At 39.9% G+C, this 12,497-nt stretch overlaps 1 protein-coding gene across 1 annotated transcript in view; it reads left to right on the forward strand.

Annotated features, from left to right (window-relative positions):
- Positions 1–2,744: 2,744 nt before the first annotated feature.
- COL3A1 (collagen type III alpha 1 chain) overlaps positions 2,745–12,497 on the forward strand; it is a 49,010-nt gene continuing 39,257 nt past the window's right edge. Inside the window, exon 1 of the mRNA XM_058809131.1 lies at positions 2,745–2,968. Coding sequence (XP_058665114.1) covers positions 2,890–2,968 — 79 coding nt within the window. The 5' untranslated portion in view covers positions 2,745–2,889. The remainder of the gene's footprint in view (positions 2,969–12,497) is intronic.

The following is a 12,497-nucleotide window of genomic DNA, read 5'->3' on the forward strand; positions in this document are numbered from 1 at the left end:
CACCAATTTTGATATGAGTACCTTTTCCAGTTTAGTCCAGATGCCTCGACATTGCATCTCTAGGAAGATGAGTTCTAAACAAGAGCTACCTATTAAATAATCCAAAATTTCCTGCAAGACTCAAGAATCTGTTTTTTAGGGGGTCTGTTTCTGTGCAGAGGATGTGCAAAGGAAGATTTTAAACACAAAGTGTGCAGAGGACGTTCAAGGAATGTTGCTGTGCCACAGCCTCCTCAGGCCATGTAAGTAAAATGGTGATTGCCACTCAAACGGAATTGACTTGTGACAGTGAGTGGCAATTGCAAGAGAGTTTTACACTAGAGTTATGAAATCAATTCTACAACCACTATTATGTGAAGGTAACACTGATGAAGAATTTTTATGTAGCTGAACATTGATGTGCATTGTTCCTTGAACCACAGAAAATACACTGCAAAAACCGAGGAAGGGCTATTGTTTTTTATGGGATGTAATCGTCAAAGATATAGTTTATGCTTCTATACAGAAACCCCAGGATTCATTTCTGTACAAATTCAAGCACACATGTCGATACTCCAATGCCCATGGCAAATAGTAGGTGTTAGGGATAAATTTGGGTTCATAATCTAGTTATAGAATAGCATAATATTTAAGGTGAGCAATCCAGAAAAGTTAGAATTTAAATTTTGCTCAGACAAGTGTTGTAGTGTAAAAACTGAAGTCAAGCAATAGTGAAAATAAGAGAATCACCAAGGGTGTTCTTTTTTTTAAAGCTTAGAGTTAAGAAATTTAAAGAAATGTTTATTACTGTCAAATGGGCTAAAAAATTTGCAGAACTCACTGTGAAAGTGTCTTTAAATCAAAGACCTTGAACTAATTCTATTTTTTCCTCAAATGTGAGCACTTACCAAGTAACAGTCATTAGCCTCATTAAAATTAAGCAATCACTGTGGCAAACACATAGGCATTGTTACAGAGACTTGATCTGCATGCAAGTCTTGATAACAAATAATTCAGTTTCATTCTCCTATAGCTGAGAATGGTTTTTATCCAGGGTTTGATCTGTTTGCACGTACCTATTGAAGAGAGACAAACAAATTCAGGTTCTTGGATCTATTTCTTGTTCTATCTTATGTTCTGAGCATAACTTCAGAACCTTGCATAAAAATGTGAAGCCTGTTGTATTATAGGATGTCTCAGCAGGAGCTGGTTATCTGTTTGTTGGTGGTAGCTACTTGAATGCTATAAACCAAATAACCTAACCTGTTAAGTGATATGATCCTGGATATGAAAACTCAAATCTGCAGGAAATAGTTCAGCCAGTGCAACAGAGACAGCATGGAGTATTGGGAGATCCATGGGGAAAAAGAATGGTGTGTAATTCCTTTGGAATGTATCAAGGCATTTATACCTTATAAACATTTAAGACACAGAAGAAATGCTCAGGATGTGTTAAAAGCGACATCAAATTATTCAAGACCTCTTCACACTTGCTTCAACTGGCTCTACCTCAGATGACCCCAGCAGATGAGGGTGTTTCAGTTTAAGTGCAAGTTTATTTCAAATAGGTTTTGCAATGAGATCCAGTACCTACTAGATTAAACTTTAGGCTGTTCTTATTTTGTGATGCACACAGAGCTAAGGGCCCCTTTTTTGGATGACAGTTCATGGCACTCACAAATTATCAGGAGGAGGGATGGTTCCCTGGGTCTCTGTAATCACAGCAACACCTGAGAACAAATGAATGAGCACTTCTGCAGGACATGACCTGGATCAGATTGATTGACTGAGAGCAGCAATTGGTTTGATCATTGTTTGAGCAGAGATGTCCACTGTGGCAGCTTCTTGCATTCACTCTGGGGTCTTTTAAGGCTACATTCCCAGCAAAACTAGATTCATAACAAAACCTGCTCAAACCACCTGATTTGGAAAACAAGTTTGTGTGTTGTGGTCTTATTCTCAGTGAAGTTTTGTGTGGAACAAAGAAATAACTAGGTTTAAAAGGCATTAGTAGTTTCAAGATTTCTTTTCTTCTTTTTTTTTTTTTTTTTGGTCTTCTCTACCTTCTTGTTTGAGGAGGAAACAGACAAAAAAAAAGTTCTGCATTCCTTTCAAATGTTGTAATGACAGCATCAAACTGAATTACTTGAAAAGATTTAGTTTGAGATTGATGCTTGTGATTTGCAATCTTGTTCTCTTCATAATTTTTTTTAATGTTTGCGTTCTCCCCAGGTAACACAAAATCACGTTGTGAGGTGGAAAAAGTGAGAAAAGCCCTGGAACAGAAGTGTGATTTTCAGAACTTCCTTTGATTAACTCTGATTGCACATTAGCAGAAATACCCAGGTTTGCTCTTCCATTTCTGGGATTCTTTCAGTCTGTGCAGCTACACCTCCACTTAGCTTTTATCTTTGTTAGGGAGCGCTGAGAACTAAAAATCCTCTTAGGGTTTTACCCATTGACTCCTAATTAACACGAAAAAATGCTTTACCCCGGGTGCTTTGGCATGGGGCTTTTTTTTCGCGTGCATATATGTCACATAGAGTGCACACTAACTGCTCATATACAGTGTCAGCATGCATTTTGTATGCACACAAAAGTTCCAGATGTGCTGTGTATCTTGTTTAGTTGACTTTAGTCTTCTGTAAAGCCAAGAGAAATATTAATCATTCATTTACTGTTAGGGGATGGGTCTTCTTCTCATGTTTCAGTAAAGGGGGTGGAAAAGAAAAGTAAGCCAATTTTTTTCCTATTTAAGGCCAAAGCTGGGGAATGCTTGTGGCTGAGTTCTGTACATGGCCCGGTGCTGGAAGGGCAGGGAACAACCGATGTTGCTATTTTGAACAGATTTTTTTCTTCCCCCCCCATTTTTTATTTTTGCACAGAGAGTCTCATGTCTAATATTTAGACATGATGAGCTCTGTGCAAAAAGTAACTTTGCTCATTCTTGCCGTGTTTCAACCCTCAGTTATTTTGGCACAACAAGTCGGTGAGTAATTCAAGCTTCTTATGATTTCATGTTTTTATTTTATTTTTATTTTTACCAATAATTGTAATAGCTTGTCAGAAGTGTGTATGCACGAGTCTCACCAGAACACTTTTCCTTCACTAATTCAGCCGTCAGATGTTTAATGGTGAAGCTGAAAGCTGCAGGGAGTTGCAGTATCATCCCAAAGGTTTTTCTTTGCTTTGCTTTCCTTAAAGTTAGAAGGACTGTACGGTGCTGTCTGCTTTGGCTGCATTTGTTCTTGTTCTTACTTGTTTTCCTGCTACAGACACCAAGGAGATTCTAAGCTATTTCTTTAAACTCTTGGAATAACATTATAGCTGTTAGCTCCGTGCTGCCTGGAAGCTCTTTTTCACAAGGAAAAATTCTTTGCTTCCAGCTATTTTATTGGGAGTTCTCCTTTGTAGTTGTTTGTCTTACACTGGCAGCGTGTGGTTTTCTTTCAACAATTTGCATGCAGGAAAAAAAGCCTTAAAATTCTGAATGATTTTGTTGAAGGAGTTTTTAAGAGTGATATATGAAAATATGTCAGCTTACAGAATTTTTACTTTGGCATAGAACAGGAGGGTAAATTAATTCCCTCAGCTGCAATAGTTTGAATTAGGTGTCTGCAGGCTGTTTCAGCCCTTCATGAGACTGATTAGCAGTTGATGGTATGTGTAAGTCCATGTGAGTGTGTGTGGGCATGTTTACAGAGAGCAAGAACACTAAAAGCCAACTGAACATGGAATTCGGAGGGGAGAGAAGTACTTTGTATACAAGAATTCAACCTAGAGTGAAGATAAGTGTGGTATGAGTATTTCAGTTAAACAGATGACATTCCACAAGTACAGCTGACCTTTTTTGGATGTGCTCAGTTCCTGCTTGCCAGATATTGTAAAACCAGTCCTTCCTTAAGATAAAACACTTTTCTCTCCTGTAAATATCAAAGATCAGCAATTTGTTTATTCCTACAGAGAGGCAAGGAATAACCTTACAATTAACTCGATAAGCAGCGGCCAAAGAAACTAAAGGAAAACCAAATGTCTTTAAAATCACACTCTACACCACTCTGTATGTCACACATCAAGAAAATAATTCGTTGAGCCAGTTCATGGCAAGCCCATCTGTCTCACCATACCTGGACAGGGACCTCTGCCGAGGGGTGAGTGACTCCACCAGGAGCAGCCTGTGGGCACTGGAGCACTTGGAGCTCAGGAGGATCTGTGCATGAGCAAAGCAGGCAAGAGCCTCTGCAGCACCAGACCCCTAGCCTAGCACAGACACAGGCTGTGCCTAAGTGTCTACAAAAAAAACCCCAAAAAACAACCAAAGCATATATTCTGTAGAGAGTAAACAGAATTTACTATGAACTGATCCTTTTCTGTTTCTGCCTTGCCATATACAAACTCTCTCTCCAATAATGAGTAAAAATTATAAAATTCAGTGATTATAAAATTTGGGAAAATATGTGCTGTGAGTTTTCTCTACTTCCAGCAGCAGATAATATATATTGTTTATATTTTACATGCAGTAAGTGTTCTTTTATATACCTGTGTCTGTCATCAGAGGAATAAGCACTAAGACACAATCCAATATAAAGAGAAGGAACATCAATTTTATTTCTCTCCATAAACAAACCCCTCCTGGGTGCCAGGTCTCCTTCCCTCACTCTAGTCATATCCTTGGACATTTCTGAGGTTCAACATATATTTGACTTAATAAATGGTAAAATTTGGGTAGAAGAACAATGACAAATGAAGTGTCAATGAGTATTCTCATTTCTCTGCCACATTCCTGTTTCATGGTGTTGTAACATTTCCTTACTGGGCTAACTTCCATACTATTTACAGGGATGAGGTTACACAGAAAGACTGATAAATCACCAGTTATCCCTTAAAAATTGGATGCTCTCCTCACTTTAGAATGTTTCTTTCCACACATTTGAATATGCTTTTCTCACAGAAAATTATAGTTGAAGGAGTTGATTATTCATATCACTAATTCATGTGCAGGGCAGGGAATAGACTGGGAAACCAAATTTTCCACAACTGAAAAGAGAATTTCCAGCCATGCTGAAATGCTCTCTCTTGTCAAGAAAAATGTTTATATGGTTAGTATCAAATGTAAGTCAATATAAAATTTTCCTTAGGAAAGTCTGCCAGGAGACAAGACTTGGCAAGATATTAAGGAAACTGCTCAGTATACACTGAGTTTAGGGTAGTCAGATGTACCCCTGGGCTATGTGTTTCTTTGTCTTGCTGTAATAGCTTGGAATGGGGATTTGAGTACACCTCAGGCTAAACCTCTTCTAGAGCTTGGGATCTGGATACTGTGCAGCAAGGAATACTATCTGAACTCAAAAGCTGTATGTCCTTGTAACTCATCAGGATGTTTTTAGCTCGGAGGAGAAATCACCTTGACACAATCCAGGTTTTCTGATGTGTGTCAGGGCTTTCCAGCCCTGCCCATGTCCAAGATAAGATGCTCCCTGATGGCTGACAGGACACCAAGCCAGGACTTCAGGACATGACAGATGATTCAGAGTCCAGCAGTGCACATTGGGTTCCACCCTTTGAAGGCACCTTTGCATCCTGCATGTTAAACTACTCAAATGAATAAGATATTAGAATGCTTCTTTAGGAAAGAAATCCATCTCCACCCAAGTTGTGAAAGCTAAGATTTGCAGCCTGCATTCATCCCATTTATCTTGAGTTTGTAGAGGCAATCATGACAGCTACATCCAGAAGACAGAATAAGTTTTAGCTAGCCAGACTGGAGGTATTTGGCAATTTCCACTGCCTACAAAGGAAGCACATCCACAGTGCCCTCACATCAGTGCCAAAAGGGAAGCCAGATGGATTTGGGCCTGTCTCAGCTGCATCTGTGATGCTTAAAGGACACCTCAGTGAGCCAGAGCAGGACACTTCTCGTAGGTACACCCCAGTCCTTGAGGAACTTTGCTGAGGTCATTAGGAAAACTCTACTGCTCTGAAAGCAGTGTGGCAGCAATGCCAGAAACCCTTCAGTATTATTCCAAGTAATTTTTTGCTCTAAGGTAATTTAGTGTTTTCCTTGTAATGCAAGTATTATCTTGGATGTTTGGTCAGAAAACTCATGTCTGAGGTAATGGCTGTTAGAATCTATAAAGTTAGACTTTAGACACAATTAGACTTATACCTATCCCGTTCCCCCGCAATGGCTGAATGCTAAAATCTCTCTGACAAGACTTATTGACCTTTCATACTACTTTCAGTTGCAAATTGCAGTTTTAAAATTATATATAACCATTACATGTAGGTTTCAGAAGGCAGCGTGCAAATTACTTTTCATGCTGAGCACCCATTTCTGATCCCAGAGAAAAGAATGATATTTCAGGAAAACTTGTAAACAGCTGATTTGGCCATTTTGCATTCTTTTTTTATTAACTGGGAAGGATTGGATAGCATGTAAAGTGGATGGGTACTGTACAGATGTAGTTTATTTGTGAGACTGCTAGACTGTCATGTTTAGCAGTTAGCTGTATGGAACACTGCACACATGTGCTCTTTGTTGATAAATTTCCAGTTAAAGGGTAATGCTAACAACAGAACTATCTCTCCTCAAAGGTTTTGGTAACTCAGAAAGGTTTCCCTCCAGAATTTTGGCAGTAAAACCAGATGATGCAAATCTGTGTGCCAAGAGATAATTAACCATTGTAAGTAACCTGGACTTTGCAAAGTAATGAAATATCTGGGATCTGCTCCTCTTCTTCCATTTTTCCTAGCTATTTTTTTACCAAGCACACAGCAGACAAGGTTATGCTTAGGAAAATTGAAACATTCCTTTCTGGTCTGGAAAAATCATGCTAAATGAAAGCCTGGGGAATCCACCCCCTCCAAACATTATATATATGTTCTTGGAAATATGACAAATTTCATAAACACATTTTATATCACACACCCCTGGAACACATTAGCCTTAGGAAAATGAGACTATTATATAACCCTTTCATTATTTTCCAGATTTGTTTTTGACTTGAGACCAAATCACCAAATCTACACAGACTGATTTTTCTGAAAGAGGAGGTGGAGTTGGAAACATCCACTGCTTTATTACAGTGGGGAGAGGCAGAGGTAGAAGGGTGTTGTTGCTGGCACAAACCTCACTGTTGATGCCTGGGTCAGAGTCATTACGTTTGCTCTCCTCTTAGTGCTGCAGATTACAAGCAGATCCTGTTTCCTCTTCCAGCTTCTGCCAAAGTGTTGAGGTTTGAAATAAGCAGCCAGGTGTCACTTGCAAACTCTGCTGATGCCAGCCTTACACAACAGCTGGGGGAGAGTTGCAATTAATGCTGCTCAAAAAAAAAAAAAAAAAAGAAATTACCATTGCTTTTTTTGTTCCACAGGCTAGCTGAGAAACCAGACTGACATTGTTCCATTATTCATTATCCCAGTTATGTGCTCGTCTTGTTCACACCCTGTTTTAATCAGAAATCTGCAGAAAACGGGACATACCTGCCCTCCTAATTGGGACAGCATACTGAGGGTTGCTAATGGAAGTGATGCAGAGCAGCATTTAGCATTTAGAGTTAAAAGCAACCTCTTCAGAGTTGAAAGGTTCAGCCTACCAGGAAGGGCAAATCATAACAAAATGCACTTTCCCAGGCTAGCGGGCACCTGGAGCACTGTATCGCTCTTGATTTTCAGTGGAAGGTTACTGGTCTGCTGAAGAGCACAAGCCACAGCTGCTGTAAGAGTTGCAAGATTTAATTTGTTGGTTTGGAGCAATAACTTGTCAAAGCTCACAGAATTAGATATTAGTGCAATGGTCATGCCATTTATATTCCAGGTTATGCTGTCCTTTAGTCATGCTTCTTTAAGAAACTAGGCAAAAGATCTCAGTTAAGAAAAGGGAAATTGTTGGCAATGGCAAAGATATGTTATTAACAAATAGGGGTTTTTATGGTTTTAAAGTAACTGGATTAGGGTCCTACACCGTTGCAGTTTGATATGATGGAGCACAGTTCAATGTGTTATTGGCAGCACCTAAAAAGATAATTAAAAAAATAAAACAGACTTGAGAAAGGTATAATAAAATGTGTTCTGATTCAACACTGCTGCTGTTAGCCCATTCTCCATGTTGTAGCCTGGTAAATTGTAGATTATGGTTTAGAGTTGAGTATCTACCACCAATTGTCTATAATTTTGAGACATTCTGATTTTGGTTTTTGCAGATGATAGGTACCCTTCAACCCTAAATGTAACAAACATTTTAGTGTCATCATTTACCTGCTACAATACTTTGCCTATCCCTGCTTCTATATATCCATGGTGATACACCTTGTACCAAAGGAGGACTGGGCACAGATGTGATTCCTGCTCCAGGGTGGGTGCAAGAAGGGCTATTTTACCTCTGTAACTGCAGGTCAGGCTGTTGAGGGCAGTGAGGCTGGGTGCAGAGCATGCTGCAGCCCTGGCCCGCAGTGTGCTGCCCACCTGCATCCCAGGGGATGCTGTGGATTCCTCCTGGAGGGCTGGCTCTCAGGGCCATGCTTGTCACACCAGTGGTGTCCCTGTGGCAGAGGTGCTGTGGGGTGGCTCGCTGCTGGCAGCTTCCCACAGCCTTGGTGACTGCTGCAGCACAGTTGCTTCTCTAGGGATTTTCTTCCACTCAATCTTTTGATGCACAGGGTTCATGAAGCTTTCCTTTCTGCCCTCTCTGTGGCTTCCCTGACAAGAGACGTTTTGTCACTGGAAAAATCTGTAAGGAATTCCCACAGAATTTCTTGATTTTTCTCCATTCAACACAGTCAGACTTTGTTTCAGGGAAATAAGATTTACATATTTATATGTGGTGGCCATGCTATTAATATTTCTCACATGGCTTTGAGACTGTACTAAAAAGAAAAATCAAATATTAACCCTTGCATTGCTTCTGACTATGGTTAATAAAGAGAGACCCTCCAAGTAAAAAATTACAAATTACTGGAATCAGAAAGTCTCTTCTGTAACTACAAGAGAGACGGGGAGGTCTGCTAACCTTATCTTAAATGCTGGAAGTGTGCAAGGAGGAATGAGATCCACCATTCACTGTAGAGTAGCTCTTCTTTCACATATAGGTATAGTACATTGTATTTTTCATTTGTATTTTCAAGCAGTCATTATTTTTTCTCATCTTCTGTTTTATAGGAAAGGTTATTTGAATTTTGATTAGAGGAAACTTAACCTACTTCCAGCCACTGCTTCTCTTTATTTATTTTCACTTCAGAGCCAATCTTGTCTCTGGGTTTGCAAAGTGGAAGCCTCTGCCTGTTTCATGTCAACATGACAATGGAAAACATGATATAACCCCCTCCAACAACAACCGTTTGTTGGCTTTAGTTTGGATAAACTTCAGCTCTGGGACTTCTGGTTTTGTTTAGTTTAGCAGAGGAGATTCCTTTCAGATTAGCTCAGAGACTACTTCCATTTTCCCCCATTTATGTCAAACCCTTCATTTAAACATGAACTATCAGAAGGAGAATGCAAATGGTACTTCCTTTAACAATGTCTGCACATTTTTGTCCTGCTTTGATTCACACAAATACTCCATGAAGAGATATCTGCCAGGAAGGAGAAGGCATGCACAGGACTTTGAACAGGAAGAATGTGAGGGTAATGAAAATATATGTATTTCAAGGCTGAATGTGCTTTTTTTGTTTTGAAAGCCTAGGCCTTCTCCTACAGCTAAAAGGGCACCCAAATGACTGTCAAGAAATGAGGGATGTGACTTTTAGAGTTAAGATTTTAGCAGAGTTTGGCCTTCAGCAAAATGCAAAAGTATCCACAGCCACTGGAGACACATCCCTTTCTGCTGCTGGATTTCTCTTTCATGTCACTGTGCATCCCACCCTGGAGGGTGGCACAGGCACCTCTGCTTTCCCATCAGGTGAAACCTTTCCTCCTGAGTGCAAACCTTTCTTGGGCTGCTTGGGCAGCTTCAGGCACCCCTTTATTCCCAACTCCAGCACTGCAAAGGGCAGCAGAATCACAGAACCAACCCAGGCACGTTTTGCAGCAGTAGATATGAAAGGATGATCTGTGTCTGGAAAATACTTCCCACAGCAATTCAGCTCTGGCAGTTCTTGGAAAACTCCTGGACATAATCAGTTCCCACTGAAGCTCCCTGCAGCTCACGCCCAGTGACCAGTGGGTGCATTAGAAGGCTGTCTGCAGCAAACATCTTTTTTCTCTCTTCTTTCCCTTTGTGCTGCATCTTCTCTTTTCCTTCTTTTCATTTTCTTTTAGGAAAATAAGCAAGAACAAAATTGCATCCTTTTTTTTCAAAGAGATGAGGCCGAGACAATTGCTCACCCGAACAGAGTTAATGGGAAATATGGGAAGCATCGCTCATTGTTCCTTTGATGTTCACTGTAATTGCCATGCTGAGCATCAAAGGAGAGTAAACTACATCCCCCATGCTTTCCTTCAGCAATAAGCAGCAAAAATAGGATTCATGTTTTCTTGGAAAACACTTTTATGTTCATGAGAGCCTCTTTAAAAAAAAAAAAAAAAAAAAAAAAAAAAAACCTTCAGCTTCTCTGTTTTTGGCTTTTAATCTACTGTATGGTGTTTGCTTGTTTCCCTGCAGAGCAGTAGTCATTCTGTGCCAGCTGTTTAAGAGAGGAATGTCCTAGTGAAAGCAAACAATGGGCTGTGCAGTGGGAATTGCAAATCTTTGAAAAGAGTAATTGAAATCTGCTCAGACATTTTGAAGATTCTTTGCACAATATTCTAAGGCTGTTGGTGGCTTAGCTGTTGGCAGGGTGGTCCTCTTTGTAGCTCCCTCTTTTTTGTATGAACAGAATAGCATTAATATGGGGGAGTGGGGGGAAGAAAGAAGAAAGGTTTTCTAGTCCAACTGATTATTTCTGAGCAGCTGAAGAGAGAAAGATTGCTGTAAATGTCTTTCAGTGAAGAATCAAAAAAGTGAATTGTGCAGAGTCTTTTCATTTATCAGGTGTTCTCTGGCTCCAGCTGTTTCACTCATACCTTTTAAGGGCTCAGCAGATAAACTGTGCTGGATGGGGTTGTGTCTGCTGCAGATGTTCCAGCCCTCCTGGGCTATGTGGTGCTGTTTATTCTCACCCTGTGCCAGCTGGGGTTGTTGCTGCACAGAGCAGGGAGAGCTAAATGTGTGCCAGGCCTCAGGCAGCCACTTCAGTAGCAAGGCTGCTGACCTCTGATATTAATAGAAAGCCAGCTCTCTGCTTGCAGGCTCTTCGCTGCACCAAAAGTGTGAATTTTCACCTCCCAAGGGAATTAGTAAGGAAGATTCATAGGTCTTTGTGCTTGAAAAATGTCCAGGCATAGAACTTGATATTTAAAAGTGTCTCCAAAATTAAATTGTCTTTGGTACCCTGAGAAAACCCTCACAATACTTACTTTAGTAGCCCTAGGAGGTTGACAATAAGAGCATTGTATCCAGTGTACAAATAGCCATTTAATATCCTCTATGAGGCAGATTAAGAAGAATTTCAAATACTGCCATCCATATTCAACAAACTGTCCAAAATGGATGTGGGGTGAATTAGTACAAACTGGAATAAGGAGTGAATGAATACAAAGTGTTTTGCAGATGAATCTAGGTTAATGATGCTCTATGCATTTAGAACCCCACCACAACCTTCTGAATTACAAATACCCTTAATTTATTGGCAGCCAAAGATATGATTCTTTTTTTTAGACAGTATGCCAGAGCACTCTAATCCTTCACTGGAATATGAAATGCAAGAACCAAATCCTTCATTTACTTCCAACTTCTGAAATTACAGGGAAACCAATAAAATCGTGCAGGGACTTAGGCCAGCGTAGAATTTGCCCCCCTGCTGCTTTACTCATCTCAGATGTAAGTCTATCATGGCTGTGGAGTTATATTGGGGTGACTTTGTCCAAGGTATTTGAAAATATAAATGATATTACCACATGTATTATACTGCCATTGTAACATTTCCCATCTGCTTCAGCCTCAGGAGAGAAGCATTGAATCAGGCTGATCTCTTCCAAGGCAAACCACAGAAACAGCATTGCATAAATCTGTTCACTCTCTCACAGGGCTGAGGGGAAAGAGAGGATCGTGTCCCACTTGAAATTTTAATTACTTGCCAAAAATTGTTTTAATTACAAATTTAGACAATGCAAAACAAAAGTCATACATTTTTCCCCACACAGTGTTTAGGTTTTATCATGCCAGAAGCTTAAAGCATCATTAATTAAGTAGTTACAGTTCAGTGTTTTAAATGAGATTCTTTGTGGATCAAACTTCAACAATTATCAGTTTGTATTCATTCCCTTTCTCTTATCAGATCAAAAGCTGAAACTCTCTCTCATGATGTTTTGGATCTGTCAGAGTGATTGTACAGTCTGGGAAACCTGTGCACAATGACTTTTCCAGTTTTTTCTTTATTCTTCCCAGGGCTGACCTATTCAAGAACTGTCTCAAAGAACCCTCCAATGTTATAAACTCTGCCTGGTCCTAGCTAAAATCAGGAATGCAGAACTTTGTCTTTGAG

Source organism: Ammospiza caudacuta, chromosome 8 (genome assembly GCF_027887145.1).
Source record: "Ammospiza caudacuta isolate bAmmCau1 chromosome 8, bAmmCau1.pri, whole genome shotgun sequence".
In the NCBI taxonomy this organism is placed as follows: domain Eukaryota; kingdom Metazoa; phylum Chordata; class Aves; order Passeriformes; family Passerellidae; genus Ammospiza; species Ammospiza caudacuta.